Source organism: Salvia hispanica, chromosome 4 (assembly GCF_029641045.1).
Source record: "Salvia hispanica isolate PSC_SH4W2 chromosome 4, Shi_PSC_v1, whole genome shotgun sequence".
NCBI lineage: Eukaryota > Viridiplantae > Streptophyta > Magnoliopsida > Lamiales > Lamiaceae > Salvia > Salvia hispanica.
Window position 1 is genome coordinate 6248792 of NC_142695.1, and position 23751 is coordinate 6272542.

Genomic DNA, 23751 nt, shown 5'->3' on the forward strand with positions numbered 1-23751 from the left:
TAAAAAACTAAAAGTCCTTCAAAGCGAACAATAAATAGTATTTTCCTTGACAATAAACGGCAAGCTTTTTATTCTTCAATACTTTGGATATTGATCTATCACCATCAATATATTTGTATAAATTTGATTATATTTTTAAAAGTAAGTATAAAATTAGTATTTTTAAAAATATATATATAACAAATTTGAAAAACTGGTAGAAATTATAAACATAGATATACAAAGCCATTGCATTGCATAGAAAAAAATATCAAGCAAATCAACATTTTATTACATAAATAAAACAATGTCAATAAAAAAAATCACACTTCGTTGTCAATTTTCTAATAGTCCGTATATATATTGGTGAAAACATCGACATAGAAAAAATTATGATGCAGTTTATATATTGAAAATGAAGATTCACAATTCACAAAGTAGAAGCAACATGTTGTCATTCAACATTATAAACTAACATAACACTCTTTTATTACCAAACTAAAAATATAAACTCAAACTTTTCCAGCCAATAACTGCTTGGACATAACCAAAACTATGCTGCAAACATTTTGACCTTGTAGATCGAGGCTATTGAAATCAGATGGCTCAGAGCCCTTCTCAAAAAATGTTGCACAAGATTGAGCTTGATTCAAAGCATTGGATGCTGAATTCAGAAATTTTTGATAATCACCAGATTGGAAGGATTGATTTGCTTGATCAAGAGAGTTTGTTGCTGCAGTATATGCCGCTCCACATTTCTTGTAAATTTGGTTCAAAGTTGGATCGTTGATTGTTTCTATTTCGCGTACATGAATTTCATCGTAGATTAGAAACAAGAAATTTGTGGTGGTTGGGACTGTTTTTTGAGTGAGAGTTTGTAGAGTATCACCGTTTTTATAGAGTTGATTTAGATATTCCAAACATTGTGATGAATTTAGTGTTTGAGAGCAAATATCGTTGATCAAATTTGGTGGTGAATGGGCATATGAGTTTGAGAGGAGTGATGTTAGGGAAATGAAAGTATAGAGAAAGGAATAAATTGGAGAAACCATTGTGTTTTGATGTGTAGTTTGAAAAAATGTGTTGGTGTTTTTTTGGGGAAACAATTACTGAGTTTTATAGTCTGATTGGAGGTATAATTAGGTAAGTAAGAGATAGAGAAATGATGATTTTTATACTACTATATTTGGTTAATTAGTAGTACTATTGAATATTGCATTCCATATGGACCAGATGAAAATCAAGAAACAAGTTTATTCGATATCATTGAAATTAAGATTTGTCAGTATTTGATACAATGATCTGACATTTACTACTCTTTAATGTTTTTTGGAGAAGAAAATAGTAACAATGATTATTTTAATAAATATTCATAAAAATAATAATTATAATTAATTTTCAAATACTTTTTTGATACTTATGACTTTTAATTAAATTTTCATCATTCTTTCCACCAAAATTAGAGAGAAAAAAATGAGTACTATTTTATTAATCTATTTTGATTGTGGTAATGTATAATCGAATTTACAAAATTGAAATAAAACATAATCAAATATTTTCTAAAAAATTATGTATATTTTATTTTTAGTGGTGTGTGCACATTATAATGCGGATCTTTAGCATCACTATAATACAAATGTTAGAACTTTTTATTTTATTCAGGACAATTGAAACCTCCTGATAACAAATGAACCTCTATCCGCACATGATTATTTGTGTTTTGTCAGTAGATTTTGCTTTTCAAAGACTGAAAATGTACTGACATGCAAAATAAAATGACATACTATTTCGTAATGATAATATAAAAGAAAACACAGTTAATTGGTGTAGAAAGTGGGAAACAATGTACTCAAAATAAAGATGATACAGTGCCTTCTTCCGTTAAGCGCTAAATATACAAGGGCAGCACTATCTTGTATAGTATCTATTGAAAAAAGGAGAAAAACAAATATGTATGTATATATATATATACGTAATATGATTCTATAATAAAAATACATGAAACTATTGATATGTGACTGAAATAACGTTCATTCTCTTACAAAAGCAAGACTGCGCTCTGTATGTGCATTATTTGTATCCTCGCTCACCTCAGGAAGCATTGGCTGCTGATTGAGAACCCTCTTCTTCCGTCGAGCGTATTTTCACCGTTGCATGCTTTAAAATTTGTGATCGTCTCTATATAGGAGCACGGCGGGGTTCCACTCATCACCAAGCTGTAAGGCGACTCATCTTAATACTGAATTCTCTGTCAGCTCCGCTTCGCCTATCAAGAATGTGTAGATGAGCTACTTTTGTTGTATCAGTCACTGTTCAGTGATCCGAGAGATGAATATGAGGATACGGGTGAAGGCATCTGTGGTGACATTATGTACCCCCCTCCTTTAAGATTTGGATGTTCGACTGTTGGAGCGTAGGGTCTCGTCACCTTGCTTTTCTTTGAAAACTGAAAAAGATTGAATTGTGTGTAAGAAGAAAAATACATGCTTAGAAACATACTCTCAAGCAGAGAACGCTATAGTGGTGCATTGTGAGATAACAAAAACGCGTGTCTGACTGTCTGATGGGACAGGTACCCATATCCGGAATCAAGCTCATATCCAGTGCATATTTGTAATTTGTTAGTGTTTGGTTGTGTTTAGATTGGGATATGGCTATGTACCGGATGGATCTTGACCCAGACGTCTAACACAAGACTACCTCTAATGAGAATCATCTTCATACATTCTCTATTTGTATCAATTGAAAAGAAGAAGTGGTTGGAAATGAAATCAAACCGTTGACAGGTCTGGCAAGTAGGTTGATCTTGCTAGCTCGATTGCAGAATAAACCTCGAATGCTTGATTAGAATCACGATTGCACTTTATAATTCGGTGTTGATCCCTTGTGTCAGCAGATTTGCTATGCAGATACAGAAGAACGCGTGATGGTGGAGCAATGGGATGATCTTTCTTCCCATGAGTCAGTTCCATTGTCACTAAGTTGTCCCATGCCACGTCCCAGATCACCGAGCATGGATCTCTGGCTGGGTTGAATTTTTTCTGTTGAATAAGGTTGGATGGTTGCTGAAACAGCACAACAAAACAGTCAGAAACATGGTTTACGCGACAAAAAACATGCAGATTGACAGAATCGAACTAACTTGAAGCAGTATAACTCTTCGGTGAGTGACCATAACAATTCTGCCTTTCGGAAGTGCAAAGTGGTCCTCGTAGGCGTCTGTCAAAGCAAATTTCCCACGGACCTTGAACATGTCAACCAAAAACGATCCAGATTCCGCTAATTGCAGTATCGCCTTCATCATGAAAAAGAATCATATAGTCACACTTACCAAAGTAAGAAACAGAGGGAGCTTAGAAGCGGAACTTGCAATAGAATTCAGCAACGCAAAATTGACATAGTTATTTACCGAATACCATACACAAAAAAGGTAGGCATTAGCATTTCAACCTTCTCTGGTAAAATATTTAGGCTGACCTATAATTGGCAATAGAGATAGTATCTTGGGTTTATATCCGCTCAAAAGTTAGATAATATATCATAAATTCATAGATGTACAGTTTGAAAGTGAAACAAGGGAAAGAAAAAAATTTTGACTTAGGTGAGCACTGTGAAAAATGGAGGGGATAGTCAGGCACAGTACGAACCATAAAAACCCCATTTAACCGATCCTGGTCAGAATATTGACTAAAAAGTAATTCTGGCAAGTCCGACGTGTTTCAGCCCAGTTATTGATTAAACCAAAAATGCTCACATAATACCACAAATCATCCATCTTATCTTGATAAAGAATTTTTAAGTTGCCAGTTGATGCAGCAAACATGCCAAAAAGCAGCACCAAATCGAAAATGTCATAAATCATTTGAGTAGAAGAGAATGTACCTGGCCCTTTGCTTTGTACTCATCATAAGGCCTGAGCAAATTATCACCACCAATAGCCCGGGGTAGTCTTCGGCGTAGTAGCTGATCTTCAGAAGCAATGGCTGCTGCAATCTTCATTCTCATTGCATTTGCGCCTTCTGTAGTTTTGGACAAAAGATCTAAAACACCACTGACAGGTTGCGCTGCAGCACCTATTATTCCTTTTCCGACACCCTGTACAAAGCCTTCAACACCAGATGCTTTTGCTCCTTCAAGAGGCTTCGTTAAAATGCCAGTGACTCCACGGAATATGCCTTTAGCTAAAGCCCCACCACCATCTCTTATGACATCGCCAATGTCCTCCACACCTTTGTTATCCTGCAAGATAAAGAATGTATAATTTGAAGAACAATACTTAACACAAATTATTTATGTGCATACAACAGAAGACAAAATGCCAAACGAGGATCAGTGTTCAATAAGAAATTAGTCAACCTCTGTTGCATTCTTTAAAGGGTAATACCATTTACCACTCAAATGTAAGCATATTAACAAATCAGATCCCAACCTTTTCATTTTTTTTAACAATTGTACTTTGGTAACCCAAATTAGGCCTGTTTTGTCTAGTTGGCACTTTTATGTCTATAATTAGGTCATTTTTTCCAAGTTGGCAAACATGGAATCTAAAAAAAAAAAGCAAAGCGACATTTGATTATTGAATTCATGCATTTTTGAAGGGTTAAATTCATATCTTTTTGTTTTGTGAAATAACAGAGAAAATATGTGAAATGACAGTTTTTTACATCCGAAAGTGCAATTCCTACTTGCCGGCTAGGCAAAGCAGGCCCGATTCAGGTAGCCAGAACCTTTTTATGAACCTGTTTAAAAAGTTAGAGCTTTATTTGTTAACATGCTTACACTGAGACACAAAATGAAAAAGTCACAATCGTTGGAATGTTAAATGGTATTTACCCATTCTGGTCAAGAGTAACTTTATTAAAAAAATAATGATCTAGAGCTCAGAGTCACAGCAAATAGGCATAACTAGTTCACACCTGTCTTTGACGACTTTGTATGAACTTCTTATCCATTGATAAGGCAGCAACCCCTTTGCTCATATGTCCAAGTGCACTACTTGCATTTCCCAAAATATCAACCCCAGAAAGAAGCTGCAGTGGCTGACTTAGTACATCCTTTGTGATATTTGAGACAACATTACTGACTAGAACACTGTGTCTCATCGAAACATTTTCCTGAAATCTCTGATTTACCCGGACCTGATTAAAGCAAATATCAAAGACACTACAATTAATATCACTTCTATATGAAAATTTGAAAGATTATCTCCAATTTAACAAATCATAAATGTCGAGTCCTCATAACTAGATGATTCATGTACAAGCACCATGTTCTGAAACAAATCAAATTAAACCACCTACGGAAAAAGAAGATACATATGAGAAAAAGAAAAAGTAAACAGTGACCAAAGGGAGTAATGCATATATCTGAAAGATGAAAAATGCAAGTTCTCAGAAATGAAACCTAAGTTGTTGAACTCGTGACCAGCACTCACTAACATCACATTAAATGTAAGATAGAGAAGAAGACAGGGAAGTCATGCTGACCGGCATATTTTCAGTATTTCCAAGAGCAGTCATAAGGCTAGCCCAAAATCCAAGGACACCAGCTGGCCGTTGAGTTGGTGACATAACCATGGTTACTTTAAAACGGACTTCGGACATGTTCAGGACACTGTAAACACAGAGCAGTACGATCAAACCCTATTCTTTAAAAACATCACGAATACAGGAGTAAATAGTTGCACAAGATGTTGCTTCATGCATACCCAATTTGAATGATGGGATCAACTGAAACAGAACTGGTCTCAGAATCAAAGATTCTGGATATATTAGCTTGCTGGATCAGCCCATGAAGGCGCCAGATAATTGGCTCATGAATATTGACCAGAAAGGCTGTATTTTCCGGACCCTGAAAGAATATTTCCCCATGGTTTCTTAGCACTGGAAAATCAAGATTATGCAACATATTATACTTAATATAATCACCTGAAAACCTATATACGGATATATGCACAAATCTAAGGATCCACTAGATTGTTGGGTTATTGAAATCTTCAAAGTATATTCAGAGTCTTCCGCTACTCTTTGTGTGCGAAAGAGAACTGGCATTGGAGTCAAAGGCAGGTGATTATCTATCTGAATACCCCCCATTCTCATTTTTAACCTGAGTTATAAAATCCAAAATTAGCATAGAAACATATAAAGTTGTGATCAATATTAAAAAGGGTAAAGGAAGATCCTTCATCAAAACTAATAAGGACAAAGTAACAGAAATAATCTAATGAACATATCACAAAAGGAAGCTGGAGTGCTATGGCTGAGAATTTTACCGACTTATACCCGAGCCTAGTCCAGTGGCATATGACAGCACAAACGTTTTGAGCGACAGATATAATATCTCTTCAGGTGTATGGTCAACAATGGACAACCCAAGCTCACCAACATCAAGACTGAAATGAAATTCACTCTCTGAGACCAACGGTGGTGGCTCAAGCTGATAGTTACTTTCACATATTTGTTGTACCGATGAAGCACTCCGGTTAAGAGGAACTGGTGTTTCATTTTCAGGCATCCAGTCACTGATTTTGACCACATTTACCTTCTCTTCCCTGATGATGGTTACTCTTAGATTTCTCCTAGGTCCTCCAGCAACTGGGATGGGCTGATGATCTTTGATCTCATCAATGTTGTACTTCTGTGATGACAAGGGATCATCTCCATCTACCAGTAGTTCTAAACATCGTTCTCTACCAAGATCTTCCCATGAAAAAGAAGCAGAAGCATTAGGAAGTAAAGATCTCCAAGAGTCGCTGGAACCATTGACCTGACGGAATTGTATTGGTAGAAAGAAAGAGTGGTTTTCGATCCTGCAAAAGGATTGCATCAGAAATATAGAAACTAAAGTAGCAGGAATTAACATTTAAATTCATGCTCTAACAAGAGACCGCCACTGTGGATTTTAAATTATTTGCAGGAAATATGCATGAAAGTTCCACAGGGAACACATTGTCTTTTCTATAAGAGTGACAATATGTTGAAAATATAAAGTGGCAACCACAGAAGGCCACAGAGTACAAGCAGCATAAAATAGTAGAGTGCAAAAACAATATATCTCTGGAATTCTTTTTTTCCAATAAGAGCAAAATTTGTGTAAGATTGTATTTGCAGTTGAATCATGACAGGAAATCATTTTAGTCAAAGTCATATTTAATGCTTATAGGAAAACTGATTTGCCGAAAGTTTAGAAAAATAAGAAAAAACCTAAGTACACTAGTGTTACTTCTGAAAAGTAGGTTGTATTGGCTTTATAACCACAAGTCCACAACACATTAAGCCGACATGACTCTCAATAGAGATTGAACTCTCAAGAAAGAAGCACACAGTTTCTTTTGTATGAATTCCATCATATACAAGTGAAATCATTGATTAACCACAGTTAGAAGATGAAGTTGATTTAAGGAAGTAAGATTTGAGAATCACCTGTAAGGACTTGAGAAAGAGCAGCGACGCAGTATAACTTCATAGCGGCACGTCTTTGCCCCACCTCTTACTTCAACTGAAAGAGCCATGTGTTCACTTCCTTGTTCACTTCTCAACCATATAGACATAAGACCTTCAGATCCAACAGTGAATGGTGCACTCCACTGGTACCCTTCCATTCGCAGCTTCAGCGAACAATAGATACAGTTAGAACTCAGATTGGAAGGAAAGCAAAAAATAAAGGGTATGGATGACTATTACACACCTTAATCAGTTCAGGCACTTCAGACTGCCATCCAAAATGTTTGGGAGGTCCAGTAGGATCAAGCCATTCCAGTAACTCAGTATCGCATTGTTGCACACATACACTACACCCAACTCTGTTCATGAACATTGTATGTGGCTGAAAGTGTACCACCTGCATAGATTATTGATTTGTCTCGTTAAAGGTAAACTATGAAATATATCTAGAAAATAAAGCACTCAGTAGATAGGAGCTCTCTTTTTTCATGCACATAGACACAAGTTTTCTCCTTATAACCCTTGGAATCTGAAGAAGATTGCAATTATAAATATCATCCTTCCATGCGAGAACACTATTAACACGTGCCCATAAATTGGCAGGGATATTTACATAGATATGGAAGATATCAGAAATGGGCCGCTCAACCCCTTAAAAGGCCTCATAAGGGGGGAGGGTTATCCGCTCTATATAGATTAGATGAGATTTTCACCAAGTCGGCGTGGGACAGAATTTAAGACATTATAATACGCCCCGGCACGTGTGGGCCGGAATGACACATTGGACTTCCATCACGTAGGCAGGAAAGACATGAGATATAAGAGAACCATCATCGATGTGCGCTAGAATTAACTTCCACTTGTGAGGCAGATAAAACATTTTAACAGAAGATATTCACATAGAGATGGAAACAAACAACTAAAAATGGGGTATCTTGTCATTGCAATAAAAAAATTATTTGTCTTAAAAAACTCTTAAATTACCCCGGAAAAAGTTATGGATCTGCGTCCTACATGAAGTTTGACAAGCCAAATATGCACTTGGCCTGTCAGGTAAAAAATAATGATACAGGATGATAGACATCCTAGTACAATTTAACATACCCACCATAATATATTACGACAGTGGATGCAGTTGAATAAAAAATAAAGAATTACTCTTTTTCTTTATCATATACACTCCAGAGTGAAAAATGTGAAAGTATTAGGCATCTCAATGTTAATCATATTACTAAAACCATCTTTCCCACACTTTAGCATAATTCCCTTATCAAGGACATACATCTTAATCTTATTGAATTCACAGAACATTATATAGTAGATATATTTAACGACCTAGGTTAACACAAGTGCCCATTAAGCAAGGTAGATTAGCGAGAAATTAGAAGTGCCCACAGTACAGATCCCACAGCAGCCCATTTGTAGGAGAAACTATGCATTCGTAATTCTTCTTAGCCTTGCTCAATGGAGGCTGTTGTATAGTTATATGTAAGTATCTCAAATCGGTTATGTGTCCTAGTCAAGCTTAGTCACTTGTAATATATATAGGTGCTTTGTAAAGTAATGACATATATCTACTACTTGTCTACTTTTCTCAAATACTACCTCCATCTTTTTAAAATAGAATTATTTCCATTTTGGTCTGTCTCTTAAAAATAGAAACTTTCCATACTTTCTATTTTAGGAAGCTTTTTTCACACTAATAAGATGGGACCCATTTGAATAATAATTCAATCACTTTTTCTTTCTATCTCTCTCTTACTTTACCAATTATGCATTATATCATGGGATTATTTTAGTTGGAGAGAAGTGGCTATGACTAATCATCAAGTTATTTTTGTACGAGTACTACTTATCTTAGGATTAAGCTGTAACCTAGTTTCTACTCTCTCTACATATACACGAGAGTCTCTACTGGTTAATACAAATAGTATATTTCTCTCCAGAATTTATCTTTTATATGCTTTTCTACAGAGGCTGGAAGGCTGGAATGCCCTCTTCATCAGGCTCTATCTCACTCCACCACAATTTTTTTTAAAAAGAATGAAATCTTTAGATCTGTTAAAGAAGACAGTAGATCAATGAATAAACTAATCAATTCAACTTCACAAAAGTAAATTGCAGATAGCCCACAAGTGTAACACTAGCATTTAATGCCATAATTGGGTTTAACCATTTCTACCTTTGTTCTGTCTGATGTCATCTGCAGAGCAGCTGAAAGCTTGTAGTAAGTTCCGTCAGAACCGAGTGCCCTCACATCAACTCTTTGCTAAAGAGACAAATTAATGAAAAAATACAGATGTAAGTCAAACAAATAATCATGCAACAGAAAAGAAACTTTGAATTATAGGCACCATATCACCTTTTTCTCCAGTTCAAGAAGTGATACCCCAGGACTGAAATTGACAGAATTTCGAAGCGCAACGGCTATGCCCACCCTTGGGGACAAATACATATCATTTCGTGTTGAAAACAACATAACACCACCACGACCAACATAGTCTTGTGGAGAAAGCATACTTGGTATTGGACTGGTATCTTCAATAGCCTCCAATACTTGGATATTTCTCTTCATATCAACATGTCCCCCACTCATTGAGGTTGAAGCATATCTCGATGAAGATCTTTTAAAAGATTTGGTGCCCAAAAAAAAGTCCTTCTCCCCAGTTTCAATTGGTTCAGTTTCCACCACTCTATATGTTAGAGGGAGGGAGGAATCATTACTTATCCAATAGGGAACAAAAAACCTTATTGTTTTAGGGGCAGTCGTACTCCCCCCCAAGTCACGCTCAACGCTGACCCGTAACCTCCTGTATCAAAGGAATTGCAAAGGAATTATACTAAAGATAAACCAATTCCTAATAAAATCAGCTACCAAACCTCATTAAGGCAGGACATTATCCCTTGGGTCTTTTATAAAAAATACATTTGATCATTTAAGCACTCACAACTTGTACCTAAGTTATAGGGGTCATAAATCACATCATAACTTCTAATATTAAGATAAAAGTTCTCAGGGCCTTCAGTTTCACATAGGACTTCTAAATAAAACTAACAGACAATCTAACATCACTTTTCAACAGATCACTAGATGAGAGGACTTGTTCTTGCTGGGATGCCTCCAAATACATCAATATGAGAAGTTGGTGGCTGTCAAACAAACACGGAGTATAGAGAACATAACATCCAATAAAAAGAAAATAAATCAGTATATGTGCCACTGACACCATTCTTCACATGAACTACGGGATCAATAAGGCAAATCCAACTTCTCAAATGTAAGAGCAGACGGAAAAAAGGGCAAATATAAATATCGAAACAGATATATCAAAGAATTCAGAGACTGCACCTTTTTCTCTGCTGGTGAAGCATCCAAAATGATGAAACATGAGTAGCAGTTGCCATATCAAAAATAAGAACAGGGTCCTGATTATATTACGTGAAGAGACAGAAGGAAGAAATTCATCAGATAAGTTTGTGAAACAAGAGTATTATGCACATTCAGAAACATGCTCATGCACATAAACAAAGTGAAATACCTTTTCCATAACCCAGCCACACTGAAGAGTTAACATTATATATATTTGGTTCCGTATGTCAGCAGAGTATATCTGTACAGTTCCTCGTGATGATACAGAACCAACCTGTCTTTCTATATTTTTACCATCTTTTAGTCTTTCCCATATTTTGAATTCTGCAGAACAAGGAAGTCTGTTCTCCAACCTTAATGGAGCACTGGCTGATACTCTCCAATCATAAACAGGAGTATTAAGATCTGACTGTAGAACTGATGCATCTGCGCCAACAGAGAGCCAAAATAATCCACCATTAGACCCTGGGCAACACCAAAGAAGATCCTTCTTCTCTAAATGATCCAGCCTTAGTGGAGAAGTTTGGGTCTTATTTGCAGACTTCATGGTACTTTGACGAGAAAGTGAAGCATGATCGACTGATGATGAATCCTTCTCAAGTGATACTGGACGGCCCCAAGCATAGGAAATTTCAGAATGATCAGTGGATGGACGAATTTGTAGACACTGGTTCGAATCTTTGGACGTGCTTCTCCATGGTAAAACTGCAGAGTCACCTGGACATATGGTAATATCAAGAAAATTTTGGTTTTTCATGGCCCGTTCATCAACCTCTTGCCTTGTACGGGTCCATCTTCTTCGACGAACAGCATCAAAGGCTTTTTTTGTCCCCGACTTCGGAGAACTTGGAGGCCATTTTAAAGTCTGATAATCAGGCCCATAAGCCCAACCATCTGTATCAACAAATTGGGATTTGTCGACAGACCATGTTGATGCCCATTTCCACCCAGGGGGAAGAGGAGGTTCAAAGAACTCCTTCGGGGAAAGCAAGAACAAAGTAAGAAAAACTTATTAATTGCACAATAACACCAAGACCTTTAAAATAGTTATAAATAAACTCACTTTTGATGAGAATGAGAAATCCCTAGTACTCCAACGCAATGGACAACTGTCACCATCATTACCCCAACCAGATGCTTGACATTGCTGGTTTTCAAAAATTTCTTCAACGAGAACGTTGCTCCGGTTAGTTCTAGAAGAATCATAAATCACTGACGCATGGCATGTTGAAATATTCAGTGTGATATCTGCATCATTTGTCACAATAGCAAGACCCCTGAAAACAGCATGCTTCTTCCCATTTTTCATAGAGACCTCTAAAGCCACAAAATCATCTTTTAGTTTCCTGGTAATCACTGATAGAGGAAGTGATGAACGAAAGCCATCCCATGGACCTTCTGGGCCAAGTGCAACCCAGAAACCCATATCTCTGTCTAGTCCGTTTGTATCTCCCTGTTTATTGTCAAAATCAGCAACCATGCTCTTCTCAATGAAAGAAGTGGAAACCAAAAGGTTGGAACCAGAATGCAATTCCCCGAAATTGTGGCCCTGAACAAAGAAAAAGTCAAGAAGTGAAGAAAATATACTTGGAACTTAAGCCGAAAGGTGATAGGATACCGGTCCACAAACCTTTTTTCGTAGTGGATATGATGTAATACTCTGAACATCAGGTGTTTGATGGAGCATTTTAACAGAAGCAACCTTTTTCAGCATGCCCATACTTTGTCCAACAGAAATTAAACATGCACCCACCACCTCTCCTGGTATTGACCAAAAAGGAGGCGTTAGATCAACAGGAAGTCTGACAAGCATATCCCAGATATATTCAAGTGATACATAATATAATCAAGACTACAATCCCGGTAGGCTATGCTATCAACGTTAAATTATAGACCATGAAAATAATTATTGTTTATTCTAGTGGACAATTCTTCAAAGAAAAAAAAAATGCACATCGGGTTGGTCGATTGATAAGAAAAACACAAAAAAAATGAAAAAATTGTACAGGTAATGTACGTCAAGTGCACTGTTTAACATTAAGGTAACCCATCACCATCATATATGGATTACATAAACAGTGTCAATCAAAATTGAAAAAAGTAGTAAAGAATCATTTCTGGAGTTGCAAGAAGAACTGGCTGATACCTTTACCGGCTTTGGCAGCAAGGTTCGTCACTTCCACCTCCAGCATAGCCACTCCCTACAAGACTTATACATAACTTAAAGTAATTGAAGGTAACCAAATAGAGACAATTTTAAAACAGACCAATTATTACCACCAAAATAATCCTCCTCATGAACCAAAAGAACCCACTATTCTTAAGTATGTAAAAACTAAAATGTAAAGTATAGCATCACTGAAGGCAATGCTGCTGCCTCTTAGCCTCATATGCCTACTCTTCTAGCTCCTGAACCCAAAGGCAGGGTTTTGGGAGGAGTGGGAAGTGAAATTCATCTTAAGTTACTCCCTCCGCCCCACTTTAGGAGTACCGGTCACTTTTGCACACCCGTTTGTGCAAAAGTGACCGGGACTCCTAAAGTGGGGCGGAGGGAGTATTATGTATCATTGGGTTTTCTGCCTCAAATATTTTAATGGTTAAGATTAGCTGTAGAGAATTCGATATTCATACCTTTCTAGGAAATTCAAAGAGGAAGAGTTCATTCCACTTAGCTGTGCCTTCATCAAAATCATTTACTTTATCAGTTACTGGTTTAACACACTTTGTTCTCGCACTTTGAGGAAAAACCTTTTGCGAGTTAGCTTCCTGATTCTCCACGAGTAAGCGCAAAGCGCAGAAATATTGATGACTATTTCCATCATCAACAAGGGGTAAACCCTGTAGAAAATTACCATGACAATCGAAAACTTAAATCAATTTCATATGTTTAAAGAAATAGAGTTATCAATTTGTGAACAATGTAAGCCAACAACCTTTGCTTCAACTATTTGAATTCCAACATAGCACTGAGGTTCCCTTGATTCATCCGAAACATTTAATCTGTCGGAATATCTTGGAGGCGGTATCCACAAAGTGGCATGATCATTGTCAGGCAATAAATTAATTGTATCAGAATCATCCTCCACCTTTTTCAGATATACATTACAACCAAGTTTATTTTCCACTGTCACGGTCTGAAAATCATCTTCATCCAAAGCCAACTGGGATGATTTTTTGACAGATTCATCAGGACCAGCAGCTTCCTGCGCAAGCAAGCCAGCAGTAAGAAACACGAGAAAAAGTAAGTTATGAAAAAGTGTCCAGGGGTGAAAATAGGAATCATCAGACCTCATACAATCTCATTGCTTTCTCCTCGAACTCCCTTTGCTTTCGCCATGAAGCAGTGGCTTGTGCTAAGGTATCGACATTGGCAGCACTAAGATTCACATTCAGTATACTGGCTGCTGAAACTCGCAATTTTTTGGCTATTCTTATTGGTTGGATAAGATTGGTTTCACATGTTTCGAGCCTTGCAATAAGGATGATTTATTAGTGCAATAGGATTGCTGATGGTTCACACATAAGTTATTGAGCTGCGACCAAAAGTAAAATAAAATGGGAACAAAAAATTCTTACTTGAATATTCCTTCAAATGGCTCAACAAATGGCTCCCATGCCTCTAAATGGACATTGAATGTTGATGCGGCAAGATTAGAAACCAGGCATGCACTCATTGCATCAAGACCACCTTGAATTACTAGCCTGATGTTGGTGATTGTGGCGTCAAACAAAGGAGTCATCTGGTAAACACGAAGTATAAGATCAAATAGGAAAACAAAATTAAGCAATAGTTAACATGGCAAGGGAAATTAATCTACCATTCCACAGAAGCTGTCCAGAATAGTGAGGGAAAAGTATCTTATTTTCATCTCAGCGTTCACATTATCCCTTATCTTTGGCTGTATTTGATCACCAATAGCAAAAGCTAATGTGGTATTTGGTTTTTTAAAGTCAGCACGAGCAAGAAATGTGCAGGCCTGCAAAAAGAAACAAGTAAGGTAAACGAAAAATACTTCCAAGTGAATAGACTGTTTAGGCAGAAACGCTGAGGATGTTAAACAATTTTTTAAATCTGATACTAACATGATTCTCAACTTTCCAAATACTCCAGCAATTAGGTGCTTTCGAACTTGACGATTTTGATAGAGGCGCCTCAGGTATGTTAGCTTGACTAACCAAATCAATTATTGGGCAACAAACAGATTCCAGAGAGGGTGCTTCATCATGTAGCGTTACTAAACATCCAACAGAAACATAACCAGCAGGAGCAACAGGGTACCAGATGAAAACTTCCTCTGGGCCTCTCTTCCCAATATAAGCAACTTTTGTAAAATGTAAGGGCTTTGCAGAAATGTCAGGGTCACCAACTTTGAAAATGATGCCAAGTGGAGGAGGTTCCAAGCTGAGAAGCAGACCAAAGACAAAAATAAGTAACAAATGATACATCTAGCACTATGATATACATAACATATAAGTTATATAAAAAGATCTAACCCTTCAGTTATGCAGTCACCCAGCATGGTATATCCAGGACGAGGAACAGGTCTCCATATGGAGAATGGTCGACGAATGTCGCCACCCCTATCCCACCAGATTCGCTCAAAGTTTGGTGTTGATATATAACATGCACTTGGTTTAGAAACAGATCTTATAACATCCCAGCCAGATGAAGTTTCACTATGGTTACTCGACTGGTGGCTTGATTCTTTTTTACTATTAAAATCCAAGAGAGATTCATTTGATGAAGATTGCCGCTGGCTAGAGTTACACAAGAGAAGATAATTCAGATCAAAGCAAAAGTCTTTTGAAGGGCAAACAGTGGATGGATGGGAATAAAATGATCCAAGACAGTTGTCTAGTCGCCATATGCTAAATCCAGATTCAAATATATGATTGGCAGGAGAATTGAGTAAACATTCAAAAGCTGTTGTTGACGTAACTAGATCAGAACGAACACAGTGAACAATGTGATTTGGAGGTGGTTGACTTCCAACATGTGCAACACATCCCAATGCCAAGTAACCAGGAGGTGAAATAGGTAGCCAAAGAGAGCAGTCATTGTCAATGTCTGAGGGGACTTCACCAGTCTGTTGGCCTTGAATGCTTGAAAATGAAGCAACGAGCTTAAAACCAAGGGGCTTCCTTACACGGTCATATGCATTACTCACAGCCAGAACCGACTGTGAAGGAGGACTTGGCCTGCAAAGCAAGAAAATGAATCAATAAATGTCAAGATAGCTAACCGCGAGGGAAATCCTGTAACCTACCAAATAATGTATTGATGAGAGTTACTAGACCATGACAGTGTAAACAACTGCACATGCAAACAAAACATGTCCAAACCAAAAGAGTTGCATAAAGAGCCAATAATTGTCATAATTTTCAGAGATATAAGATATGTAATATTAAGGACTTCTCCTACATTACCAACTGTAGAGACTAGCCTTCTAATAGTACATGACAAAAACCATTACTAATTTCACAAGGATGGAGGGAAGGTAGGCTAGAGGACGAGGGGATGTAGATAAGAAACAGAACATTCACAGTGCAAACAAACTTTCTCTAAGTCGCAACAAAGTTCATCCAAACTGCGGGGGAGATAATGGCATAGAGATAGTACAAGATAAAACTTAGCAAACCCAACGAGCTTCTATACACAAATACCATAATCAAGGATATGGTCTTTTATTACAGCTTACCCAAATAGAAAAAGGAGGAAGGAAAAAGATGGATACAGAGAGTAACACATGCTTCATCCAGCAGGCCAAAACTAATATAGTCAAATTAACTCTAAATCTAAACGACAGTAATATGCATTTCAGAAATACCGTGATGTGACACAATCTCCCAAAATAACATAGTTTGATGGAGCTCTAGGCCTCCAAAATGTCAGGTTGCTGAGACAGCCATTGTCTGCGAGCAAATAAATAGAATATAATATGTTTAATAAGACTTCATAACAGGGGAAATTTTTGGTCTTTTCCTTACATACTTCTTCTTCCATGGCAATGGAGGGAGAAAGTACAGAGTGAGAAAACCCAAATAAAAACATAATAACATACCAACAACAAAAATAGCAATAAAACAATCCTACGGAAAATATGGGAACACAACAAACAACCTGTTGGGGACGACCATATTCGGTCGAAATTTGTACAAGGGGCGAGGGGATCGGTGTTCCCGAATTGCAGTGCTGCAGATGCTTGATTTTGAAGATTAAGTAAAAGGGAAATAACGCCCAAAGAAAGATGGACATATATGTCTGTGCACGCAATCGATGTGTTAATTTTATCTTTCACTGAAGTATATCCCGCAGACACATCAACGGGATCAAGTACAACAAGCCCGGAACCAGCCTCTACAGTCAAATCCTTCACTACGCATCTTATCCATTTATCATCTTCTTTTGATGCAAACCTGCCAAAAAATAAACAAGAAATATCACAAGAGAAGAATAAGAAAGAAATAAATTCAGTGACCAATGAAATCAGTTCTAGACACTTGGAATCAATCCCCATATAATTGGAACATGAAGATAGATCTAATCTATATCAGACAGTAACAAAATTTATATCCCAAAAGAGCGATTCAGTAATGATGTGTTCGGCAGCATGGAGGGTAGATGAGTCTGCTGGTCTGGAAAGGTTGGGTCCAAACCTACACTCCAGTCTAGCTTTTAAGAGTAGTTAGGGTTTGGTCCTTATCATTTGGTATCAGAGCTACCTCATTTTGTTTGGGGTTCAGTAGATCACTGACCAAGGCAGTTGGGTGCGAAAGGGGTGGCAATGATGAGTTTCCTGGGCTGGACATAAGGTTGGGTCTAGACCTAACTTCTTGAGAAAGCTTTTTAGAGTAATAAGGGGTTCAGACTTTATCAAGTGAGTTTCACACATCACATGTTTCCTGAATATATATGGATTTTCCCTTTTGGAGGTCTTTCTCTACACAAAAATGTGAATATAACCGAGCTAAATTAGAGAGGATCGAACACTTACATGAAACTAACATCAGTTTTTGCACGAAGAAGCTTTTCACCATGTGAAGAATCATCGAGGAATGACTTACTGCTGTCATAGAAGGTGAATTCCGGAGAAACAACCTGATAAGAAAAAGAAAAACAAATGGAGATAAGGTCGCTAAACAAAACAAATTAGCTGCATCAAGAAGAGCTGATAGTTCTCATTCCCAACTGCAGAACATCAACTGTACAATAATAGAAACAGGAAATGTAAGATTATGCATTATTCGTGTTTCTCAATATGACACTTGTCGATCATGTAGAAAGACAACTGCATAGATGCAAGTTCGATTAATGCATGCAAAAAAACATAAAGCAATACAACGTCAATGAACATAAAATAAAAAAACTAAGTATCCATAGATTATGAAAATCTACCTGTGCTTCAAAACTTAGACTAGGCATTGCACTAGATTCAGATTGAATTGTCCCTGAAGTGTGGGAGATTTGTGACGATTCTTCCAAGTTACTTGAGTCTTGACGGTTTTTATCCAGAGAGTTATCATCCAGATAAGAAATGTCAACCTCATCTTCTGCAGAAACTGAGTAGGAGCTATCATTGCCCATGTATGTATACCTCCCCAAAAGCAAGCCATTCTAAGAATTTGCAAACAGAAATAACACTGTTAGTTTATACAAACTTCCTGTTTCCTAGCATGGATCTGACGGGAGGCAAGTTAGATAGAGGTGTTAAAGAGGCAGCTGAAACATTAAAATGGTAAACATTGAACAGAGTGAATAGCCCCTCAGCATTACAAATATACACGTCCAGCAAAATGGTTTTTGAATGAATGTTGTTTTGAAAAAATATATTCCATAATCATTTCCCTCTTTCTCTGCCTCTCTTATTTATTTTTATATTTTTTATTGGTGGGGTGTTGTTGTACACAGGGAGCTGTCAATAACATACTCGGTATACTTGTCCAGGATAGCTAGAAGGTTAGAGCAATCGTCTATGTACTACAGTGAGAAACTACACAAAAGATTGTTGTTGCAAAGGAGCTGATTTATAGAACATCTCCTCGAATAAGGGATTTTATTGCATCCTATCTTAGTATATACTCCTCCGAAGGAAATAGAATCATATCAGAAGTAGGCTAACACTAGCTAGTCAGTACACTAGTGTCTTCCTATCTTCCCACATAGGGGATGTGTGATATTTTCTTCCAACTGTCAAACAGTTGCTTCTCAAGCCTGGGAGAGTGTTCAGTTTCTCTGTGTTTGTACTTCCTAGCCCCTAACTTAGTTCAGCCTCCTTATCAATAGTAATATTTTTTTATTTGCTTCCTAAATCCAACAGAGGAAGCATCACAACACGGGAAAAGGTAAAAACCACAATCCATATTTAATGTATGGCAACACAGTTTCCAGTTAGCAATACAACTAACAAAGAAATAGCCAAGATAAGGACAAAGCGTGTAGATTAGAAGAAGTAATATTACCTCAAATTTCACATTGGTGAACTTTAAATGCTTTCCCCGCCCAATGATAATAATAGGCCGATGTATGAAAAATTGTGACTCACTCTCTTCTTTCCCACTAGCAAGGCGTATTGTCTTACCACAGCCATCATATGTGTACTCATCAATCCCGACAGAATCTACTACAAGTTGTCGACTTGGGGATAGCTGCACTACATCTTCAGTTTGTTTATACAAAGGAGCAGAAAGCACTATGTTGTTCTTCTTAGAAATTGGATCATTCTTGGGATCCATCATTTCATCCCTGCCCGTAATGGTGCCCAATGCTGGCACGAAAAACTCACAAACGGCCAGAAGAAAATCTGGAACAACAAGAACACGAGGCTGCTGCACACGAACTACAAATGATTGAGATGAGACTCGCCATCTTCCATCCATTAAGAACATTGTTGAATTTGGTAAATCAACATTTTGTTCAGGAGACATCTGCTTTGTGACATCAGAGCACGAACCAAGCATCAATCTCATTTCAGCCTTCGTGTTGGGGCGGATATCTAAAATTGAAAACCTAGGTAATGTAACATATAGGTCTGCTTCTGATAAGGATGTCATCCTGTATGATACCCATAGACCTTCAAGCTGCAGGTAAGATACAAATTCATAAGCAAGAAAGATATACACATCGAATTAAAAAATAGAAGGAAGAAACTGAATAGACAGAAGAAAGAATAAAAAATAAACTCACAATGACATGAGCCAAAGGCGATTCCTTGTCAACCCCATAGCACAGCTCTAGTAGCAAATAGTCCATTTCAACAGTCATTACGGTCACAGTTCTTGACAAAAGGACCTGGCTATTCATGTTCACCTTATCAGCCAGCAATTTTATTGTGTCCTTCGCAGAAGAATTGCTGTTGCGGAAACCAGGAGGAAGATTTGGTTGTTCACTCATGTTCATGAGGGCACAATTAAGAATGACAGTATATTCTTTATCAGACATCACAGCATGCAATGAACCAACCTGTTCCACAAGATGAGGATACTAGTGTCAAGGTAAATGAAAAGGTGGTAAGATTTCAAATTAAAATAACAGGGTATAAAGCCATTACAGTAATATGCAAGATAAAGTATACAAAATGTAATAAATATTTGGATCTTCATCAAATAAATACCTCCTCTAATTCATCTAGACATTCTAAGCAACTGTAGCAAACCCCCCATGGCCTAGCAGATAAGAGAACTCATCTTTACTCATCCCAATCCCAAAACCTTAAAATCCAAGCAATATTATACAACCTCTAATAAAAGGCAAATTCATCCCCTCAAATGATAAAACTCCTACTGTTTATGTACACATGTAGGAGGATGCATTTGGTGAAAATATCGATGTAATTTTATAGTCACTCGGCCTAAATGCTACAAAAAGAACATTAGCTTAATTGAAGATCAATATCGATGATATTGAGATGGTCCTCTAAATCAAGATAGATGGGTGGGCATATTTAAGACCGAATTTCTTCCTTAAGCAATTTCATCAGTAGACAAAAAAAATTAATCAGCAAATCAAATCCAACTTACTACTGCTATTAAGTTGTTAGTAACTGATAGTTTCATCAATATTCAAAAAATTGGGCTTATAAGACAGCTATAGTCAAACATCATGTTTTGGTGTAAAGCGTAGGAAATAGAAGAAAGCATCTGAGCAATAAAAACTCATAATCACATAATCTTCCATGGAGAACTAATGACGACATAAAATCAGGACAACAAGTAATTGGAACAGTGGTTACTTTAACTTCCAAACCAAATGTCGGAACTTTGCGAAAGACATCTCTTAAACTGCGCCTAACAAAAAGGTGAACTTCTCTTCCTTCTCTTATCATTTGTTTTCCAATAGAACCATCAATTCCAACAGCCATATTTATTCCCAAAACCTGTTTGTAAGAAATAGAATCAGAGGAAGCCACCATTTGAAAAATACAATACTTTGAATAAATATATTAACCTCTGCATCAAGAACATCAAGATGGACAGCAGAAGGATCTTTCTCAGGACATCCATGCCATGTGGCCGTATTTTTTATCCGCAGAAGGCCAAGATCTAGTTGGATGAAACTGTAGACAACAGAAACTGAATTAACATATCCACTCAAAACAGAAGTAAATATATTAGTAATAAAAAAGATCTATCAATAAGTCTTTAAACTTATCAAAAGAAAAGCACTCGGCATCAATCCAACAACACTAGCATCAGCACATTCATAGTACTTGAGAGTAGAACAAAATTAGCATATCCTGGCGGAAAGGGGAAATATTCTAAAGCGAGAAAGGCAAGAAAGTGCTAATCTATAATAAAAACTGAGAGATACAAAAGGTGTTTTAGTTCACTCGTACAAAGCCACTTCATTCTTCTGCATAATGTAGAGAAATAGGGAGAAACTCAAGGTGTCTAAGGTAATTTAAGAGAACACAAATCCACAGATAAAGTAATATGACCAGCCACACAGATCAAAGCAACAATAGAACTTGATGAAGCACCAAATCATTGCGTTACAAAGAGTTAGAAAGTCCACAGAAAGAAAGCTTTCATTTTTGTAAATGAACCAAAATATAATCTTAGTCCAACAGAGAGAGAAATAACAAGAAAGAAAACTAACTCTCTGGTCAGTGAATTTCGTGGAACTAAAATAATTGGATTATCCAACAAAAGGTTGAACTTTATGGCAGCTGCTCCATCAACCTCATATTTCTGAATCAGCCACTCGATTCCTGCGACTTTGTCAACAAGTTTTATTGCTTCTTCAGGTCGAGGAGGGGCAAGTTCCATTAAGTAAGCCGTTATCTGCATGTAAACATTCAGATTAATGGTTAAACTTCTGTAAACAAGAAAAACATTATGAACTGGCCTTTTATTTTCCAATTTATTCATGCAAACCAAGTTGCCAAGAAGAGTCTGTCACTATAAGGTCTTGTTTACTTTCTTGATATATAAAAGGATGGATTAGACAGGCCCTTGAATATTTTGTCTTTAAATGGATTATACCAGGGGGTGGGGTGGGGGTTTTCATCCTCTTGGTAAAAAGGATATATGGCGCTGAAGATAAACCTAGCAAACGCGAATCCCTTACTCTTAAGAGAATCGAAGGATTTTCTGTTAATGATAGTACTGGAGATTCAAGCTAAATGTTTTAGTTAAAGCTTCTTTTTTTTGGAGACAGGGTGTGCATCTCATTACCTTATTGTGCGTGGTAGCATTGAATAAAATTTGTTTCTTACAAAAAAGATAAATGTATATAGTTTCTTTTGGTTATTATTGCCTTCTTATTACCAAGTCGTACATATTAAATTACTGAATCCACTATATAATTTACTGAACTTAAAAAACAAAACAAAAATTCTCCAGGTTTCAAGCCAGTTAAATTTTAGTATTTTTTAAATTGAGTTCAGTAAATTATACAACAGATTCAGTAATTTTATATGTCCGTTACAGTATTAAAAAAGGGGGACTCACAGGCTCACAATAAGCAGGGCACTCATTTGATTCCTCTCCTATAGAGAGTTGTGCATAGATTATGTGCAAACATCGGAAGACTATAAAGCCAAAATATATACCTCCTGGACGAATCTGTAAAGAAAAACAATACGAACAGCAGAGATCCGGCCACTCAAACTGAAGTCATATCCTTCATAATCATCATCTCCAACAGTGAAAGAAGTGAAGCTAAACTGGAAAGAGGCCAAAGGAAGAAAGGAAGCAACATTAGTTGGAAACATGAAGTAAGAACGAACGTCAAAGCAAAACATTTATATACCTGTACAAGGGATTCAGCTTCCTGGTTGCGCAAATCACAAAGCCAACCCCACCAGTGATCAGGCCCAAGTGATAGGTCACAAACCCTCAAGTTTCCTAAAGTACCCTCAATAGAAAGCGAACTTGGATGAACCTTAACGAGGAAAAATTATTTGTAATCATAAACCATGTCACAGAAAGTAAATAATGCACTACAAGTTTCCATAAAAAACATTAATCCATATATTTCAAACACCCAAAAGTCATTACTAAATACCTTAAAATCCAGAAGGAAATTTTCTTGCACGAACATAGCCAGTTGAGAACCATCCTCCTTATTGAGAAACATAGTGACACTATCAACATTCATGTTCAAATGGAAAACAACCCGACCTTTTCCATAACCCAGTAGTCCCTTAATGGATGGTGCATGCTCATATTCTTCTCCCTTATCTTTCTCCCCCAAAGGATCATCTGACGGATTTTTTATGTCTGCAGTACTTGCTCCACTATTTATGGAGCTCATATCAACACCAAAGTCCATTAAAGAAACAAGAGTGGGTCGGTTGCAATAAAATTCCAGCTTTGCCATTTCAACACTCATCTGAAACATTCACCGCATAATTTAGAAACTATCACGAGCTTGCACAAATCTACTCTTGTTTACTACTACCTTAATCTTTGAAAAATAGAACATTTGAAACGACACAGGTTTTAATGTACAATTGGTAA

The 23751-nt window shown here is 37.0% G+C and overlaps 1 protein-coding gene across 1 annotated transcript in view; it reads right to left on the reverse strand.

The window, feature by feature from the left end:
• Positions 1 to 1800: 1800 nt before the first annotated feature.
• The window catches only part of LOC125194160 (calcium-dependent lipid-binding family protein), a 36472-nt gene continuing 14521 nt past the window's right edge, over positions 1801 to 23751 (reverse strand). Inside the window, exons 27-63 of the mRNA XM_048092225.2 lie at positions 23297 to 23623; positions 23042 to 23173; positions 22842 to 22955; positions 21887 to 22071; positions 21236 to 21344; positions 21021 to 21164; positions 19976 to 20251; positions 19252 to 19869; positions 18188 to 18406; positions 17787 to 17890; positions 16913 to 17208; positions 16620 to 16704; positions 15286 to 15990; positions 14875 to 15193; positions 14610 to 14768; positions 14368 to 14531; positions 14080 to 14260; positions 13725 to 13994; positions 13423 to 13629; positions 12938 to 12992; positions 12422 to 12552; positions 11855 to 12340; positions 10961 to 11767; positions 10771 to 10847; positions 9784 to 10231; positions 9604 to 9690; positions 7666 to 7818; positions 7401 to 7585; positions 6251 to 6787; positions 5907 to 6084; positions 5687 to 5829; positions 5466 to 5592; positions 4896 to 5117; positions 3862 to 4218; positions 3122 to 3274; positions 2757 to 3044; positions 1801 to 2425 (exon numbers count right to left, since the gene is read on the reverse strand). Coding sequence (XP_047948182.1) covers positions 2282 to 2425; positions 2757 to 3044; positions 3122 to 3274; positions 3862 to 4218; positions 4896 to 5117; positions 5466 to 5592; positions 5687 to 5829; positions 5907 to 6084; positions 6251 to 6787; positions 7401 to 7585; positions 7666 to 7818; positions 9604 to 9690; positions 9784 to 10231; positions 10771 to 10847; positions 10961 to 11767; positions 11855 to 12340; positions 12422 to 12552; positions 12938 to 12992; positions 13423 to 13629; positions 13725 to 13994; positions 14080 to 14260; positions 14368 to 14531; positions 14610 to 14768; positions 14875 to 15193; positions 15286 to 15990; positions 16620 to 16704; positions 16913 to 17208; positions 17787 to 17890; positions 18188 to 18406; positions 19252 to 19869; positions 19976 to 20251; positions 21021 to 21164; positions 21236 to 21344; positions 21887 to 22071; positions 22842 to 22955; positions 23042 to 23173; positions 23297 to 23623 — 9192 coding nt within the window. The 3' untranslated portion in view covers positions 1801 to 2281. The remainder of the gene's footprint in view (positions 2426 to 2756; positions 3045 to 3121; positions 3275 to 3861; positions 4219 to 4895; positions 5118 to 5465; positions 5593 to 5686; positions 5830 to 5906; positions 6085 to 6250; positions 6788 to 7400; positions 7586 to 7665; positions 7819 to 9603; positions 9691 to 9783; positions 10232 to 10770; positions 10848 to 10960; positions 11768 to 11854; positions 12341 to 12421; positions 12553 to 12937; positions 12993 to 13422; positions 13630 to 13724; positions 13995 to 14079; positions 14261 to 14367; positions 14532 to 14609; positions 14769 to 14874; positions 15194 to 15285; positions 15991 to 16619; positions 16705 to 16912; positions 17209 to 17786; positions 17891 to 18187; positions 18407 to 19251; positions 19870 to 19975; positions 20252 to 21020; positions 21165 to 21235; positions 21345 to 21886; positions 22072 to 22841; positions 22956 to 23041; positions 23174 to 23296; positions 23624 to 23751) is intronic.